General features: G+C 49.8%; 1 protein-coding gene across 2 annotated transcripts; it reads right to left on the reverse strand.

Moving 5' to 3' along the window:
* Positions 1-535: 535 nt before the first annotated feature.
* znf839 (zinc finger protein 839) lies at positions 536-18,353 on the reverse strand. Of its 2 annotated transcripts, none has more exons than XM_083998878.1 (11): positions 17,201-18,353; positions 14,951-15,031; positions 13,535-13,681; positions 11,341-12,561; positions 7,287-7,550; positions 7,082-7,174; positions 5,122-5,271; positions 4,910-5,014; positions 3,555-3,642; positions 2,618-2,729; positions 536-1,604 (listed from the first exon to the last, which is right to left on the reverse strand). In XM_083998878.1, exons 1-11 carry the CDS (start codon positions 18,005-18,007, stop codon positions 1,004-1,006), a joined length of 3,669 nt encoding a protein of 1,222 aa, XP_083855004.1. In that variant the 5' UTR covers positions 18,008-18,353; the 3' UTR covers positions 536-1,003. The 2 variants fall into 2 exon arrangements, with proteins under 2 accessions (XP_083855004.1, XP_083855003.1); XM_083998877.1 differs by having other exon boundaries at positions 14,951-15,034.
* Between the last annotated feature and the right edge of the window lie 913 nt (positions 18,354-19,266).

The raw sequence follows: 19,266 nt of genomic DNA on the forward strand, positions 1-19,266 counted from the left end.
TGGGGATGGGGATGGGGATCAGGATGGGGATCGGGATGGGGATGGGGATCAGGATGGGGATGGGGATCGGGATGGGGATCAGGATGGGGATGGGGATGAGGATGGGGATCAGGATGGGGATGGGGATGGGGATCAGGATGGGGATCGGGATGGGGATGGGGATCAGGATCGGGATGGGGATCAGGATGGGGATCGGGATGGGGATGGGGATCAGGATGGGGATGGGGATCAGGATGGGGATGGGGATGGGGATCAGGATGGGGATGGGGATGGGGATGGGGATCAGGATGGGGATGGGGATCAGGATGGGGATGGGGATGGGGATCAGGATGGGGATGGGGATCGGGATGGGGATGGGGATCAGGATGGGGATGGGGATGGGGATCAGGATGGGGATGGGGATCGGGATGGGGATCAGGATGGGGATGGGGATCGGGATCGAACGCTGACAAAGACGTTTGTAAAGTTTGTGAAGTTTAATGTTTTAATAAATGAAGCGTCGTCATGACGACTCAGGTTTGTCTCAGCAGTTTATTGAGGAACATGAAAAGTGAACGGTCACCATGACGATCAATAATCAATAATCAATAAAGTTCGTTTATAAAAAGTAATAAAATAGTAAACTTTGTTTTCATGTATCTACATATAAACAACAACAACAACTACTGAGCTTCTACAAACACAACGACTTCACAACCGGCGGCGGTAAGCTGATGACATCACCATGACCTCATCACCGCTACCAACTGAACGAGGAAGCTCCGCCCGGCGCCGTGACGTCATCATGACATCACCAACTGAACGAACCAATGAACACCAAGAACGGAGGACGGCGCTTCCTGTTTCCTGTTTCCTGTTTCCTTCTCAACGGTTGGAATCTTCAGGAAGTTCATTGTGATGTCACGGTGGCGGCGGCGTCTGATTGGTCGACTCGACCGTCGCTCAGACGCCGAAACGTTCCAACGTTCCACCTTCACCTGTCTGTCCGGTTAGGGTTAACTCTCTAGCGCGGTCGGGCGGCGGCGGCGGCGGCCGGCGGTTCGATGCCGAGCAGCGCCGCCACGGCCGCCAGCGGAACGCCGTCCGGCGCCTGGAGCATCGTGGTTCCGTCGCCGTTGACGATGACGATCCGGTCCGATCCCGTCACCCCCTCGGTCTCGATGTAGATCTCCTGCCCCTCCTTCACCTCCGTCTCCATGGCGACGCCGTCGGCCTCCGTCTCCATGGCGACGCCGTCGGCCTGCGAGGGGGGCGGAGTCTGGGCCGAGCTGGACTCTGGCGTCTGGTCCGTGGCGGGAACAGTAGAGGGGGCGGAGTCAGAGGGGGCGGGGCCAGAGGAGGATGAGGGGGCGGGGCCAGAGGAGGCGGAGTCAGAGGAGGGGGCGGGGCCAGTAGAAGAGGAGGAGGCGGAGTTTGACTCTAGTGCCTTTGTCTCCGTCTTGGGACTCGAACCCAAAGCGTTCTCTTTCTTCGGGGCCGTGACCTGGTCCTGGCCTGTCGGCGGCTCTGATTGGACGTCGGTCTGCAGAGGCTCCGCCCCCTGATCGTCTCCTGGGGGCGGAGCCTCGGAGGACGCCACCTCTACGGAGGCGGAGCCAGAAGAGCTGCAGGAAGAGAGAGAGACGATCATGAGACAAGGTTTACATCGACCATATGTGGTTAAAAAGGGGCGTGTCCTCTCTGACTGTATCGACCATATATGGTTAAAAAAGGGCGTGTCCTCTCTGACTGTATCGACCATATATGGTTAAAAAAGGGCGTTAAAAAGGGCGTGTCCTCTCTGACTGCATCGACCATATATGGTAAAAAAAGGGCGTGTCCTCTGACTGCATCAACCATATATGGTAAAAAAGGGCGTGTCCTCTCTGACTGCATCGACCATATATGGTTAAAAAGGGCGTGTCCTCTCTGACTGCATCGACCATATATGGTTAAAAAGGGCGTGTCCTCTGACTGCATCGACCATATATGGTTAAAAAGGGCGTGTCCTCTGACTGTATCGACCATATATGGTAAAAAAGGGCGTGTCCTCTCTGACTGCATCGACCATATATGGTAAAAAAAGGCGTGTCCTCTCTGACTGCATCGACCATATATGGTAAAAAAGGGCGTGTCCTCTCTGACTGCATCGACCATATATGGTAAAAAAGGGCGTGTCCTCTCTGACTGTATCGACCATATATGGTAAAAAAGGGCGTGTCCTCTCTGACTGCATCGACCATATATGGTAAAAAAGGGCGTGTCCTCTCTGACTGTATCGACCATATATGGTAAAAAAGGGCGTGTCCTCTCTGACTGCATCGACCATATATGGTAAAAAAGGGCGTGTCCTCTCTGACTGCATCGACCATATATGGTAAAAAAGGGCGTGTCCTCTCTGACTGCATCGACCATATATGGTAAAAAAGGGCGTGTCCTCTCTGACTGAAGTCTTTGATATCAGACTATATTTCTCTGGAAAGTAGATTTCGTATCAACGGTCAGAACGACCTTTATAAAGTGTTAAAGTAGCTGAACTCAGAGTGAAATGTAACAAGGAGCTTTGAGATGAGATCGTTGCTGGATCTATAATCTGTGTGAACTCTGCTGGACTGTTGAGCTGTTGAGGGCAGCTGACCTGGACACCAGTCTGGACCCGGTTCCAGCTGGAATCACCAGCGGAGCGACGGAGACGGAGCAGGACTTCAGGGGGGGCGTTACCGAGGCGACGGGGGTCACGGCAGCTCCACCTCAGAGACAGTGAAGAAACAAAACGTCAGTATCCTAGCAACACAGTAGCATCAGTGCCATCAGTATCCTAGCAACACAGTAGCATCAGTATCCTAGCAACACAGTAGCATCAGTGTCCTAGCAACACAGTAGCATCAGTACCATCAGTATCCTAGCAACACAGTCGCATCAGTGTCCTAGCAACACAGTAGCAACAGTAGCATCAGTATCCTAGCAACACAGTAGCATCAGTATCCTAGCAACACAGTAGCATCAGTAGCATCAGTATCCTAGCAACACAGTAGCATCAGTATCCTAGCAACACAGTAGCATCAGTATCCTAGCAACACAGTAGCATCAGTAGCATCAGTATCCTAGCAACACAGTAGCATCAGTATCCTAGCAACACAGTAGCATCAGTTACTCATGTACTCGGTGTAAATACACCGGACTAGTAGATTTATTGAGATGAATCAGTAGATTTCCATGACTGCTTCTGTTATAAAACAGTTACACACCTTCAGACTGAGCTCATGTCTGTGAGTTCTGCTTTAAAAGCCCTAGAAGTCAGACACTCTCTCATATTAAAGGGATAGTTCACCCCTCATGTGGACTAAGGGCTGGGAGAAGTTTCAGAGTCCTCCGTGGCTTCTCTGAGTCTCAAATCACGTGAGATTTGCACGGACACCGAGACCCCCTGTAACTCAGAGAAGCCACGGAGGACTCTGAAACTTCTCCCAGCCCTTAGTCCACATGAGGGGTGAACTATCCCTTTAATGGGTAGTGGAAGCGTGGCTTTAGAGTCAGTACCAGGACCAGGACCAGAACCAGGACCAGACCAGTACCTGCTGTGTGCGTCTGCAGCCCGTTCTGCTGGACCGGTCCACTGTTCTCCATCTTGAATCTTTTGGACGGCGGCAGCATCTTGGAGTTCTACGACACACAATGATGATGTCATCAGACTGAGACAGAGGAAAACCAGGACCTGGACCAGATACTGGACCAGGACCAGGACCAGGACCAGGACCAGGACCAGGACCAGGACCAGGACCAGATACTGGACCAGGACCAGGACCTGGACCAGGACCTGGACCAGATACTGGACCAGGACCAGGACCAGGACCAGGACCAGTTGTTTTTAAATAGTGTTTTATATTGTTTCATATATTTATCTGCGACAGAATGTGTGTGTGTTATTAAAGTGAGGCTGGATGTGTGTGTGTGTGTGTGTGTGTGGTTTTAGCTGCTGTTCAGTGTCATGTGACCCGCTCTGGAGAAATGATTCGAAGTTGCCACGTTCTGCTGATAACGTGGGAAACCAATAAAAAAAATCAATTTTTTTTTAGCTAATTTCAAAGCCGTGACACTCAGAACCAACCAGCAGAGTCTCCTGGTCCAGATCAGCGAGGACCAGCAGGTAGACGACGATTACAGAGACTTTTAACGTCTAGAGACCAGAACAACATGAAACTAGAAAAAGAAGCATTTCCTGAAGAAAATGCGTGTGAATGCTGAAAGCAGCTGAACGCTGTTGCTGAGTTAGATGAAGAAACTGCTGAGGAAATGTTGAAAAAGGCTAAAAGCTAAAACATAAAAGTTGAAGACTGAGAGATGAATGTCTTTCTATGGGTGAAAAAAAGAAAGAAGAAAAAGAGAAAAAAGAGACCGAGAGGGGGGGATGATAGATAGAAAGAGGTAGATAGATAGAGATATAAAAGGGTAGAAAGAAAGAAAGAAAGAAAGAAAGAAAGAAAGAAAGAAAGAAAGAAAGAAAGAAAGAAAGAAAGAAAGAAAGAAAGAAAGAAAGAAGTAAAAAAAACAGAAATAGGGTAGAAGAAAGAAAGAAGAAAAAGAGAGAGGGGGAACTGTTTCCATTCATTTCCTATGGGAGAAAAATTGCAGAAAAAGTTAAATATTTTAAAAAGTATAAATAGTTGAAAAGAGAAAAGTCAGAGCAGGGTCGTAACCATAACAACAACCCGTCAGAGCAGGGTCGTAACCATAACAACAACCCGTCAGAGCAGGGTCGTCCTGAAGAAGCTGCATGAATTGTTGAAACAGCACAAAGTACGAAGGACGAGTTCGACGCAGAAAAAGAGCGGAAGAAGTAAGAATAAAAAGTATAAACATTTGAACAACAGAGTGAAGCTGAAAGGTTCTGAGTCCAGAACCAGAACCAGCACCAGGCCGGCTGTCTTACCTCCATGTATCGGACGTTCTTATTGGTTGTGCTAGAGCTGGGCGTCGCCCCGGCAACCACCTTCATCCTGTTGACCTCATCCAGGATCCCCAGAGACCGGGCCACCTGCAACCAGGACCAGGAGTCAGAACCAGAACCAGGAGTCAGAGTGGACCAGGACCAGAACCAGGACCAGCACCAGGACCAGGACCAGAACCAGAACCAGGACTCACCTCGATGTTGCGGACCTCGAGCGGCGCCGTGGCGACGCCCGGCGGGCTGATGATGTAATCCTGCGCCGCCTGCTTCACCTGCACCTGAAGAGACTCAAACTCACGGTAGATCTCTGGGAACCGGGTCCGGACCGGTCCACCTCGGTCCACCTGAGACCAGAGGGACAGAGGGGGTTAGGACCTGGACCAGGACCTGGTTGTGCAGTGTGTGTGTGTGTGTGTGTGTGTGTGTGTGTGTGTGTGTGTGTGTGTGTGTGTGTGTGTGTGTGTGTGTGTGTATGTGTGTGTAAGACGTGCTAGAGACTACATGTGCAACATGGCTGTGGTGTCACGGTGCTACAGAGGTGAACGACCCTCAGGGAAGAAGCTGCTCCTCAGCCTGGTGGTTCTGGTCTTTATGCTCCTCAGCCTCCTGCCTGAGGGTCAGGGACCAGGACCAGTGTTGTGTAGTAGTAGTTGTGTTACCTTGGCCAGCAGCAGCAGTGTGTTAGTGTGTAGTTGTGTAGTAGTAGTCTTTATGCTCCTATGCTCCTGCCTGAGGGGAGGGGGGGGTAACAGTGTGTGGGGTGGGTGGAGTCTCTCATGATGCAGGGTTAGTAACCCTTCTCCTGCAGCTGGTGGTGTAGATGTCCTTGACGGTGGGTAGGTTAGGGTTAAGAGGGTGAACTAGAGTGGCTATAGGGCCTTCACCATCCTCTGGGCCACTTTCACCCTCTACAAGGAACTTCTGCTCTGCCACAGAGCAGCTGCTACACAGTGATACGGGAACCAGGACTCTCTCCACCACAGCAATAAGACATGAGGACTGAGCAGCAGCTAACACTAATATTACCCTAACCCTAAAGGACATGAGGACTGAGCTCTGATCAGGAAGCAGCAGAGAGTCACACTGAGCTCCTGAGACTGGACCAGGACCAGGACCAGGACTCAGCTCCCTAAGGGACATGAGGAGCTGCTGCTTCCTGATCAGTTGTGTTGCTGCTACAACTGAGTTTGTCCGTTTTCTGGACACCCAGGCAGCAGTGTGTTAGTGTGTAGTAGTAGTAGTGTAGTTGTGTAGCAGTAGTTGTGTAGTTGTGTTACCTTGGCCAGCAGCAGCAGTGTGTAGTGTTGTGTAGTTGTGTAGTTGTGTAGTAGTTGTGTAGTTGTGTAGTTGTGTAGTAGTTGTGTAGTTGTGTAGTAGTTGTGTAGTTGTGTAGTTGTGTAGTAGTTGTGTAGTTGTGTAGTAGTTGTGTAGTTGTGTTACCTTGGCCAGCAGCAGCAGTGTTAGTGTGTAGCAGTAGTTGTGTAGTTGTGTAGTAGTAGTTGTGTAGTAGTTGTGTAGTAGTAGTTGTGTAGTAGTTGTGTAGTAGTTGTGTAGTTGTGTTACCTTGGCCAGCAGCAGCAGTGTGTTAGTGTGTAGCAGTAGTTGTGTAGTTGTGTAGCAGTAGTTGTGTAGTTGTGTAGCAGTAGTTGTGTAGTTGTGTAGTTGTGTAGCAGTAGTTGTGTAGTTGTGTTACCTTGGCCAGCAGCAGCAGTGTGTTAGTGTGTAGTAGTTGTGTAGTAGTAGTTGTGTAGTAGTTGTGTAGTAGTTGTGTAGTAGTTGTGTAGTAGTTGTGTAGTAGTAGTTGTGTAGTAGTTGTGTAGTAGTTGTGTAGTTGTGTTACCTTGGCCAGCAGCAGCAGCAGTGTGTTAGTGTGTAGTAGTTGTGTAGTAGTAGTTGTGTAGTAGTTGTGTAGTAGTTGTGTAGTTGTGTAGTTGTGTTACCTTGGCCAGCAGCAGTAGTGTGTAGTGTTGTGTAGTTGTGTAGTAGTAGTTGTGTAGTTGTGTAGTTGTGTTACCTTGGCCAGCAGCAGCAGTGTGTTAGTGTGTAGTAGTAGTTGTGTAGCAGTAGTTGTGTAGTTGTGTTACCTTGGCCAGCAGCAGCAGTGTGTTAGTGTGTAGTAGTAGTTGTGTAGCAGTAGTTGTGTAGTTGTGTTACCTTGGCCAGCAGCAGCTCCCACAGACTCACAACTCCTTTGAGTCGCGGCAGAACGACCTCCATCAGCTCCTCGTCGTCGCACTGCTGCAGCAGCTGAGGACACACGTCACCATGACAACACTCCGTCACCGTGACAACATAAAGAGACATGGTGACCCCCCCTCTAACCCTCTCGTCACCATGGCGACCGCCCCCCCCCTCTCACCTCCTGCAGTCGCTCTCGTCTCCTCTCCGCCTGCTGCTCTGCTGTTGCCACGGTGACGCTGACCTTCGGCGGTCGCCCGCGGCGCCCGCGGCGGCCGACCAGGGCGGCGACGGCCTTAGGGGGCGGAGCCAGAGGCGGCGCTCGGCCTCGGCCTCGGCCCCGCCCCCGGCCCCTCCCCCTCCCCCGGCCGCGGCCTCGAGGTCGACCGGGACCACGGCGGTAAACGCCTCGTAGCCCCGCCGCCGCCGCCGGACCCAACTCCACCTACACACAGGGGCAAAGCTTCAGCATACATCCCATAATACCTCACTCAGCATCCATCCCATAATACCTGAACACACAGGGGCAAAGCTTCAGCATACATCCCATAATACCTCACTCAGCATCCATCCCATAATACCTCACTCAGCATCCATCCCATAATACCTGAACACACAGGGGCAAAGCTTCAGCATACATCCCATAATACCTCACTCAGCATCCATCCCATAATACCTGAACACACAGGGGCAAAGCTTCAGCATACATCCCATAATACCTCACTCAGCATCCATCCCATAATACCTCACTCAGCATCCATCCCATAAAACCGTCACCGTCATGTATCTTCCTATGTGCAGTAACCAGATAGTTATAGCAGAGACGTTCTAATATGAGGAGACAGACCACTCTGCCCGTTTTGAATGGGGAAAGCTGCGACGCCAAAGATGGCGCATGTCCCGCCCCTTTTCACCAGCAGCCAATCACCTGCTTTGCCAGAGCTGAACTAGGCCAATCATGTTGTTGCACCAGCGCATGCGCACAAGTAGATTTACGACAGACAAACCTATCTGGTGGCAACAACAACGAAAACGAAATGAACGAAAGAGCTACCTCGGGGCTACGTATACAGTAGGGGTGTAACGGTACACAAAAGTCACGGTTCGGTACGTACCTCGGTTCAGGGGTCACGGTTCGGTACGGTTTCGGTACAACAGACACTAAATGAATGTAAAACTAAAATCTGTCTTGTGTTATAAAAGTAGAAAAAAAATAGAATATAAAATAAAACAAGTGCATTAGGAGTGTTATCATGCCATTCATTAATTCTAGAGGAGAAAAAACTTGCACTTGACAACTGGCAACTATTAGCCTATTTAAAAAAAAAACAAGAAACTAACATCAATGTTGGTTTACAGTTAATTTAGACTAGATGCCAGTTGCTTTGGTGATGTTTCTGGTCCTGTCTGTGTTCATGTCAAGAGGCTTAAAAGCAGCGGGATAAGTTGTTGCACACAAGTTGTCTGTTTCCTCGCACCAGTGATTGACATGTGGGAGGGAGGGTGGGAGGGGAGGCGGGTGAACATGCGCTACGTGTTTGATGCGTTTCTAGCGACGCACCGCGCATCCGTGAAATATCGCCGACGGACTTTGTCCGGTGGACCGGTCGCGAGCCGTCGCCGCCGTTGTGTTTCATTAAGAAGCCACGGTGAGATAGATGCAGCAGACAGCTCTCCTCCTCTAACTTCACTCTCTCATCCATGGATGTATTATATTAACTCTATAGATAGATATTAATACTAACTATTAATCTCATCACCTCTCTTCTTCGTCTGTTATGACGGTTGTGGCAGCTTCGAGGCTCATTATCGCCACCTAGATTGGAGGACTCGACTTTTTTTTTTTAATTTTTTTTTTTATATTCATTCAGACGTATTCGTCGTGTGACTGTGTGCACCGAACCGTGACCCCCGTACCGTGACGGCACGGGACGAATACATATACCGTTACACCCCTAGTATACAGAATTCACCACATTCACATCAATAAGCGTTTTACAATGAACCGATCAGTCCACCTTTTCTTTAATTTAATTTTTGAATGTATAGTTTTGTTAGTTTCATTTTTTAACCTAAACATACTGGGCCCCCTCCCCTGGGGCGTTAGCCTCCTGTCCATGATAGCAGCAGCAGCAGCAGCAGCAGCAGCAGCAGCAGCAGCAGCAGTCACCTCCAAAAAAAAACACACACAGTCCGGGTGAAGCACTGGAGCCGTGGACCGACAGACACCGTCACCATAAAGAGAGCCTCTATTGTTTTATTGTACCGAGTACGAGAGGCTTGTTGTGAGCTGAGAAGCGGCTGTTAGCGGCGGATGCTAACCGAAGCTAGCGGCGGATGCTAACCGCTACCGCTAGTCGAAGTTAGCATCGAGCTAGCGCAGCACAACGAACGCCCCTCATACTTGTTACCGGTCGAGGCTTTAGTTGTTAGTGATGGTCGGTAATCAGTCCGTGGCTCCAGCGGTTCACTCGGACTGTATTTATTTATTTTTAACTGACTGCTGCTGCTGAGACGACATGCTAGCACTAATACATCCATACTAGCACTAGATAGCATCCGAGACAGCTAACGTTAGTGGGGATCGTGGGAGGGGGGAGCAGACACAGTCACCACACACAGAACTAGGAGCCCATATGTGATGATTAAGACGGATTTCATGAAAGTCTAGCGTTTATTTTTGGGCAAAAATCTCCAGACTCAAGCCGATATGTCTCCAGGTAGAGCGGGGCAGACCGGTCACGGTGTAGGTGCTCGGGCTGCTGCTAGATCACGGATTTAGCCGTTACAGCCGTACAGTGACGGCGGTGTCGTAAATCCGCGCGCATGCGCAGTTGAGTACTCCCTGTGGAAAAATAGCGATTTAAACGTAATTCTGCGGTAAAGTCTATGTTTTTTTGGTTTTTATTTGTATCTTATTTCACTGGCTAGCACGTCTGTATGTTTTTTCCGTCCTGCTATCACATTAAAGGGTGGATTTGACCACCCCTCCATTCATTTAGATAGGGATCTGGTCTTCTTGGGCTTTTCGAAGCGTCGCCAATATGGCCGCCGAGTGGCCTGACTTGCCTAGAAGGGCTTTGCTTATAGTGATGTGTTTAGTGAATCCTGTTCCTTAACTCTGTGTTGCTGAAGCTCTAAGAACTGATTCTATTAGAGCACTAACGACCTGGTGACACTGCAACGTGTGTTATTGTCCTTAATGTAGATTTATTACAGCAGAACTCTGCAGGATCTCGGCTGTAATTATTGTGGCTCAGAGACACTGTGATGGTTGAGTGACCTATTATGAGGTGAATGGGGTCTAGGCCAATGCGCTGTTAGCGTTAGCTCCGTGTTAGCATTAGCTCTGTGTTAGCGTTAGCTCTGTGTTAGCGTTAGCTCCGTGTTAGCGTTAGCTCCGTGTTAGCGTAACGCGTTAGCGTTAGCTCCGCGTTAGCAGGGCTTAGCAAACACCAGCTAAAGCAGCTAAAAGTCCGCCGTAGCGTTGTTAAAACCTCACTTTATTAATTTTAAATATTTAGAGGAGAAGTGGGAGAAGTGCAGAGTTACAGGGAGCAGCTACCGGGAGCTAACGTTAGCTCGCTGCTCGGCTCATCTCAGAGGCAGCGGCGGCCGGCTGAGGGGATCGAACCTGTGATCGACCGGTCAGCCAGATGTCGTCACGCCGGTGGAGAAAGGAGCAGATTAATTGATGGTCTCATTGATCAGTTTGTGTAAATGAAAAGTGAAGCTTCAGGAGCAGAAATCACCACATTTACATCAATAAATAAATGTTTTACAATTAACTGATCGGTCACATTACATTTAATTTAATCAGAAATAGAACAGAGGGGAATTCGTTGCGACGTGCTTGTGTTTTTCCTCATAGAACGTCTCTGTTTTCATCCATATCCGCGGTGTCGCCGTAAACTAAAAGAAGGGGGGAAGTGCATCGTGTTCCGGGGACGGATCGTGTTCCGGGGACGGATCGCGTTCCGGGTACGGATCGCGTTCCGGGTACGGATCGCGTTCCGGGTACGGATCGGGATCGGGCTCTGACAGTTTCCTTTTACCATCAGGCAGAGGAACTGGTGATGAAAACCAGCTTCTTTATCTTTAACTCGGGTGCATTTACATTTGTTTTTTACAATGTTTTATTAATGTACATTGTCCCTTGTCAATGAATTAAACTAAACTAAACCGTCACCGTGGTAACGACCTCTCATGTGTGTGTGTGTGTGTGTGTGTCTCACCCTGTTTGTTGCCGTGGCAGCAGCTTTGTCCTCCTTCTCCTCCTCCTCTTTGTCCAGCGCCTCCTGTGATTGGCCGACATCTCTCGTCGTGTTGCTTGGTGTGTTGCCGGGCTGGTTGCTCGGTGTGTTGCCGGGTGTGTCACCGGGCGTGTTGCCGGGCGTTGCCGTGGCGTCTCCGTGGGCGGGGTTGAGCTTGTAGTGGCGGTTGAGGCCGCCCGGGCCGATGTACGCCTTGTCGCAGCTCTGGCAGCGGTGCGAGCGCGACTTGTGGCTGTAGCCCAGCGCGGCGGCGGGGTCGGGGTCGGTCCTGGCGGCCGCGTCCTCGTCAACGCTCATGTCGGAGTAGTCGTCGGAGTCGGACTGGCGGCCGTCGGCCAGATCCTCCGTCTTGATGAACTTATAATCTTTAGCTTTGTGCTTCGGCGGCCGCGACACGCGACCGCAGCGCGTCAGCACCTTCACCGGCTTCTTCTCTCGCTTCTTCTTCTTCTTCCTCTCTCGCTCCCTCGCCGCCGGAGCCACGGGCGCCGTGGCAACGGTGGCGGCGGGCGCCGTGGCGACGGTGGCGGCGGGCGCCGTGGCGACGGTAGCGGTCGTGGCGGCGGTCGTAGCCGTGGCGACGGCAGGTCGGGTGGACGCGGCGGTCTGCACCGCCACCGCCACAGCAGCCGGCGGTTTAGCAGGACTCTTGCTCGCGGCCGCGGCGCCGTTGGTCTGAGTTTTAATTAGCGGGATGCTAACGCTAACGGTCTTAGTGACCGAGCCGGTTGCCGTGGTGACGATGGAGGCGGTCGTGGTCTTGGCGGCGGCGGTCTGGACCCTGATGGGCGACGCCACCGGCTTCAGACCCGTGTTGTTGCTGCTACTGCTGCTGCTGCCGGCGGCGGTGACGGTCGTCGGGCCTGTGACCTTGTGGACCAATGGGAGCAGAGTTCCCACCATGGGGGCGGGGCCTAGGGGGGCGTGGCCTAAGGGGGCGTGGCCTAGGGGGGCGGGGCTCTGCAGCAGCAGCTGTAGCGGCGCGTCGCCAGCGTTCTGCTGCAGGAAGAACTGCTGCCCCGCCCCCCCCACCACCGGCTGCAGGTGGATGATCTGAGCGCCGCCGTTGGTCGACAGCTTCAGCGGCGCCGCCTGGTTCACCGCCTGGTTCACCGCCACCGGCTTCTGGGGCTTCACTTCCTGTTTGGGAGGAACCTGAATCTGAATCCTGACGGGTTCAGACTGAGGAGACAAAACCAGATCAGAATCAATCAACTTTATTTATAAAGCACATTTAAAAACCCACAGGGGAAACCAAAGTGCTTTACATTGGGACATAAACACAAAATCACTTTAAAAACAAACAAACAGACCGGCTCACTGCAAAGGATCAGAACCAGAACCGGACAGAGTCGGACTCGAACCTGGGCCGCCGCTGCAAACTGGGACTAAGGCTTTCCCACCAGAGCTTTGTTACTCTGGAACACGACCGCGTTAGAAACTAACGTAACTCAAACACCTCGTTTTCATTTTCTCAAACATATGAACGGCTATAGGGCTTTTAATTTGAAGGGCCAGATACAGGAAGTCGTGACACGTGACACTTTGTTGTTGTTTTACAAGTCTGTTTTTGTTTTGTTTTTTAAATCAAGCTGTTTTCAACTATTAGCGGGAGCTGCCGTGCGGCGCCGTGTCAGAGCGCTCACCGTGATGGAGCGGCGACATGGTCGTCCCGCTGCAGTCAGAGAGACCCACTAGCCCAGTCACCTTCCTCCTCTACTGTGTTTACTGGTGATAAACGGGCCTGTAGCTACTGCCGGTAGTAACGGTGAAACCAGACCGGCTCGTTGAATCTCAGACCCAACACGGCCGGAGTCACGAGCTTTAATGAATTAATTCTCGACCCGGCTCAGACCAGATTGATCCTCCCTGAAGACAATGAGAGCGCATGCGCACGCAAGCGACCAGCAGCGAGTAGTGGTGTGTCTGTATGTTTTCTGTTTTCGTCGCCTCCTATATTTTATCTCTTATATGATCACAATTAGTGCATATTCTATTTATATTGTTATTTATAATGATGCGTCTCTATGTCACTATACGTCTCTGTGTTGTATGTTTTTACCTTTGTGTGATTCTACGAGCTGCAACACAAACTGCCCTCTGGGACATGAAATAAACTGAACTGAACTGAATCCTCCACCCGGCTCAGACCCACCTTCTTCTGGACCAGCTGCACCGAGCCGGTCTGCAGCGCCACCTGCTGGGCCGCGCTCTGCAGCTGCTGCGACGCCTTGTTCTGGGTCTTCAGGCTCTGCTGAGGGACTTGGACCTGGACCTGCTGGACCTGGATCTGCTGAGGGACCTGGACAAGAACACATTGAATCAAATTGTGAAGTTGTGCCTTTGGCCGCTGCATTCTCAGTAAAAGCAGCGCAGGACTGGAACTCAACACCAGGTCTATTAGAGAATCAATCACTCACTATTCTTTTAAAAGACAGGTAAGGCAGTGGTTAATCAATAATCAATCATTATTTGTGCTGTTTCTCAGTGCTTGTAATTAGGGCCACGGGCCATCGCACCGGGCACTGGCCCCTACAGCTATGAAGCCGCACAATAACACAACACAACACTACTGTTATTGTGGATTTTTTACTACTTATTATTTTCTTCTTTCAACTTCCGGACGATTTTCGATTCGCTACTAGACAAATTATATATCAAAACGTGCGTGTTGATCGGGATCGGTATGCTACTACTTTTCTCAACAGTTTACGAATTTTTCGCGACATATGTTCGTGTCAGAGCGCTTGACATCATCGGTTAGAGTGTGAGAGAGCCCAGAAAAACTCCAGATTTTTTCTCTTTCCACACTCGGCCCGGCCACAATTTACACTCTACACACATAATTTTTTCAGAATTTGTAAGACAAACTTGTTCTGTCTCTCATATCATGTGCTCAAAATATCAGAGAGACTTACAGAATTTAAACTCTGAGCCTCTGAGTGCGGCCACGTCTGTCTCTGCTCCTCATTGACTCCAATATAAATATTTTCTGAGAGAAGCAGAACGGCCTGATGTTTTAAAACTGCCAGCGTCTCCAAAATATTTACTGTAGAAACACCAAATCGTACCAAAATTTTCAGTAAGTCCTTAGAGCAACGTTGATCTGTGTTTTGTTCTGATAGGAGTTACCGTTTTGTCATGCTGAGCCTAAATGTGAGACCGGTGCAGAGGCAGAAAATGGCTCTTTTTCTCCACGTTTCTGTCTGTCTCAGCCTGCGGGGGCCCCTATCGCCGTGGTAACCTCTTTGATCCTCAGGCCAGAGCTCGTTAACTTCATAAACAATCCACCTGGCGCTCGTTTAAATGTTTATAAACACACACACACACAGGTAACCTAATGTGGTTACAGCTCCTCCATATCAGTGCTTATAGAAAGATGATCATGTGTCTGTCTGATCAGCTCTGTCTTGACCTTAAGATCGTGGGTTTGATTCCCATGTTGACAGATGGTAAAACCACTTTCTGTCGAGTCCAATCTGTCTCTTTGTTTTATGTGCATGTGTTCTTCCTAACCCTCTTTCTAAATGTCCTGTTTCTGATTTGACTGTTAGTTTTCTGTAGCTTGTACCTGGATGTGGAACTGCTTCTGCTGCTTCAGCGCCGGTGGAGAGACCTGGACCTGCTGCTGCTGGGGGACTTGAATCTGGACCTGCTGGGAGATATATTATATATATTATATAGAGCTATGAAGGAGTGGAATGCCCTTTACTTCTGAATGATGTTATACAACAAAGAAACATGGTTAGTTTTAAAATGAAACTAAGAGATTATTATTGTGACCATTAGTAGCCTATATCTGTAAACTGGGTCCTGGGCCTGGCGTCCTTGTTGTGTAGTGATTCAACGTAGGAGCGGTAACGTATGTTAAAGCAGATATCAGCTTCACGGCCGTTTCGGCTAATGCTGCGTTCAAGGCAGGCTTTTGAAACCGTAATGGGGCGTTCAGACCAAAAGCTTCAAAAGACGCTCTTGACGCTTTTCCGCGACGCTGGTGGTCTGAACACCCTGGCGTTTTTGACGCGCGTCAAAGAAGTTGACGTCGGTTGTGGTTGGTTGAGTGGGGGACATCTACACTCTGATTGGTTGCCGCTGCTCCGCATCATCGCTCATTAGCATAAAGTTCAGGAGATTTCAACTTTCTCCTGACGCTCTCGCCGCCAAAACGCGACGCCAACGCCTTTGACGCTCTTCAACGCTCCTCGACGCTGGTTCTCATTGAAAATGAATGACTTCCGGCCACCGCGACGCTCTCGACGCTTTCGGTCTGAACGCACAGTTAGTTACAGCTTCAAGTCACAACTACGACTTGGTAGCGTTCCAGGTAACCCGTAGCTCGTGTTTTTACCATCCTGTTGTCTGTGAAAGTTCCCTATAACGGCCACTCGTAACTTCCGACCCGTGAACTCGTACCAGATCGAACTGGTATGACTTCACAGGAAGGAAAAACACAAAGTACGAGTTTCTTTGAACGCACCATGAGTTAGCAGCCCCCGCCCTTGTCAGGCATCAATTGGTCCTCGTGCTACGTCACCACATTCACGCGCATCCCTTGGCTGCACACACAGCCCTTCATGCCGTTCTCTCTCCTCATTGGATAACACTTGTATCCCACAAGGAAAATTTTCTCCTCGGGTTACAGCAGAGCAGAGTGACGGAGAGACTCGTGTTTAGGCTGAAATACTTCATGTAAGTGATTGCTGACGGAAAATAGGACTATTTAGGACTTATATTAACAAAAACATTCCACTGATATCTGCTTTAAGTGTTTGTCTTGGATGTAGTAGTTAAGTACCTATGTGTTTTCTGTATGTATTTTTGTTTTTATGTATTAAAGGACAATTCCAGGCGAATTCTCCTCAGGCTGTATGTTCCATCCTGTTTTGCGGTAGTTATGGTCTGTCCCCGCATCGCCAGGGCAACGATGAATGGGAGCGGATTGAAGTTCTGCTGCTGAGGCTGTTTCCATCCCTCAAAGCCACAGACAGCGTCAGATGGAGACTCGAACATGCAGCCAGAAGTTTATTCACTTCAACAAGCCGACATGTTTGTAAAACTAGATCTAATTCAAAGTCTGGCGGAGTCGAGACCCAAGTCTCCGCTCGGTGTGTTCAGGTGCAGTGGGAAGCTCCCGTTTGTGTCAGAAACACAGGAATATCAACTCTGGACTTGAAGCTTGAAGTAAATAAACTTCTGGGTGCATGTTTGAGTCTCCATCTGACGCTGTCTGTGGCTTTGAGGGATGGAAACAGCCTAAGCAGCAGAACTTCAATCCGCTCCCATTCATCGTTGCCCTGGCGACGCGGGGACAGACCATAACTACCGCAAAACAGAAGAAATTAAACTGGAAACCTTCAGATTCCTTCTGTTAGACCTGAAATGTTAGGAACATACAGCCTGAGTTGTTTTTAATGTTTTGATGTTGTTTTAATGTTAATGTGCTGTGTGTTAATAGTTTGTATTTGTCATTTATTATGATGAAAAGACCCCAGGAGGAACAGCTGCTGCGTGGCTAAAGCTAATGGGGATGTAAATAAACAGAACAGAGAAAAAGAGAGGGTTGCCCGCACACTCTTAAAGGATGTCACAGTGATTTTATCAGCACTTGCACAAACGTTTTCGACCGTGTGTGGTTTTCTTCAGGTGCACTGGATGAAAACGTTTGTGCAAGTGCTAATAAAATCACTGTGACATCCTTCAAGAGTGTGCGGGCAACCCTCTCTTTTTCTACGTTACTTTTTATTGCCCTGCACCTCAATAGCCTACAGCATGATGTGCCTATAAAAACCTCCTTTTTACCATAAACAGAACAGAACCAGACCTGTAGCTGCTGCTGCGGGACTTGGACCTGCAGCTGCTGGACGTGGATGTGCTGCTGGTTCTGGGCCTTGGTGACCTGGTTGATGACCTGCTGCAGCTGGTTCTGGTCCAGAGCGGCGCTGTGCAGCGGGACGGTCCGGATCAGCTGGCTCTGCTGCAGCAGCGCCGCGGCCTCGCTGTCCGACACCTGCACCACCTGCTGCGAGCCCAGCTGGTCCAGCAGCTCCAGCCCCGAGCCCTCCACCAGGCTGCCGTCCGGCTGCACGTAGATGATGGTGGTGTTCACCAGGTCCGGGCCCAGGCTCGAGTCCAGCCCGCCGAACTCCGAGCCCAGCAGGATGCTCTGCTCCCCGCTGCAGCTCTGCAGGAAGTCCGCCAGCTGAGCTCCAGACCCGGACCCGGAGGGGAGGCTCTCCTCCCCGGCTGCGGAGCTCTGGTCCCCGGACCCGGAGGGGACACTCTCCTCCCCGGCCCTGGAGCTCTGGTCCCCGGACCCGGAGGGGACACTCTCCTCCCCGGCCCTGGAGCTCTGGTCCTCGGCTTCAGGCTGGAGACTCTCCCCGGGTCTAGAGCTCTGAGCAGCGGCTTCAGGCTGGAGACTCTCCCCGGCTGCGGAGCTCTGGTCCTCGGCTTCAGGCTGGAGACTCTCCCCGGCCCTGGAGCTCTGGTCCTCGGCTTCAGGCTGGAGACTCTCCCCGGCCCTGGAGCTCTGGTCCCCGGCCTCTGACGGTGAACTGTCCGCCGCTCGGACCCCGTTCTCGGGGCAGAGTTGTGTTATTGTTCCGCCGTCATCCTCCGTGTCCGCCATTTTGGCCGAGTGTGACTGTTTTAGCCTGTTAGCCTGTTAGCTGTTAGCCTGTTAGCTTAGCTACAGTTAGCTTAGCTCAGACTGGCGGCAGCGGGGAGGGAAGCTGCTCTACCGGGGGATCGGTCGGTTTCACCGGGAAAACTCTGTGTTATGAAGTCGGTGTGTGTGTGTGTGTGTGTGTGTGTGTGTGTGTGTGTGTGTCCGCCCGGAGATGAAAGGCGCCGCCGGGACGAGTGACGTCATTAACGGCAGCGGCGGCGACACCGGGACCAGTAACGGTTAAACGGTTAGCGGGGCAGTTTTGAACTAGCTTTAGCTTTAGCCGTTAGCCACAGCAGCAGCAGCAGCGGAGGAGAGGAGGAAGACCCGGAGCGGAGCCCCGTCCGGACCGGACCGGACCGGACCGGACTGGAGTATTAATCTTATTTTTAATGTGGATTGTTTTATTTTAACTAGAGAGAAAACTTGTTGATGCTCATTAAAGTAAATTCATGTCCAGATTAAAAAAAAAAAAAAAAAAAAAAACCATAACACACCGGTCTGTTTGGTGAGATCTAAATTAAAGGTGATAGCTCCAAGTTTAATTCCTCCTGGCCAGTAGGTGTCGCTGCTCTCGCTCCAACCTTCTGTTTTACTGTTTTTTTTCCCTCAAAACTTTATTTAAAAGTTCCAATCACAGTCATAACATTGACCGTGGACAATACAAACAGTCAGGCATCAAGGAAGTAAATAAACAAATACAGTATGAGACATAAAGTGGATGAAGTGCATAAGTCATTACATAGGTAACATAAATATAATTATAAAATAAATGAATTTAGATAAAAAGAAGAAAGAAAATGGCAGGACATATTACATTTCTCCAAATATTTCTTCAATTTTGTTAACAGTGTGTACACATTTTTTATTATCAATTCTTTTAATACATTCAAGGTAGTTCTTGAAATCAATTTCAAAAACAGGAAGGAAAGGTCGACCTTTGGAAAATTTGGTTTTATGTAATGTGGAATTTTGCAATTAGAATAATCAGATTAATTAAGTGTTGCATTTTCCTATCTTTATTATTATAGTATAATATCTTTGGCATTCATCCGTTGTACTGGTTTCCAGTTACAGCAGTTACACATGACATCAACCTTCTAATGCTGTTGCCACAGAGATCATTCCATGCCGACGTTGCCAACGTAACCAGATGTAAATATTTATATATTTCGGACCCGCCAAAACTTATTAAACAATTATTTATATACTTTTTTTTT

This window comes from Trachurus trachurus (assembly GCF_905171665.1).
Source record: "Trachurus trachurus genome assembly, chromosome: 22".
NCBI classification, from domain to species: Eukaryota; Metazoa; Chordata; class Actinopteri; order Carangiformes; family Carangidae; genus Trachurus; species Trachurus trachurus.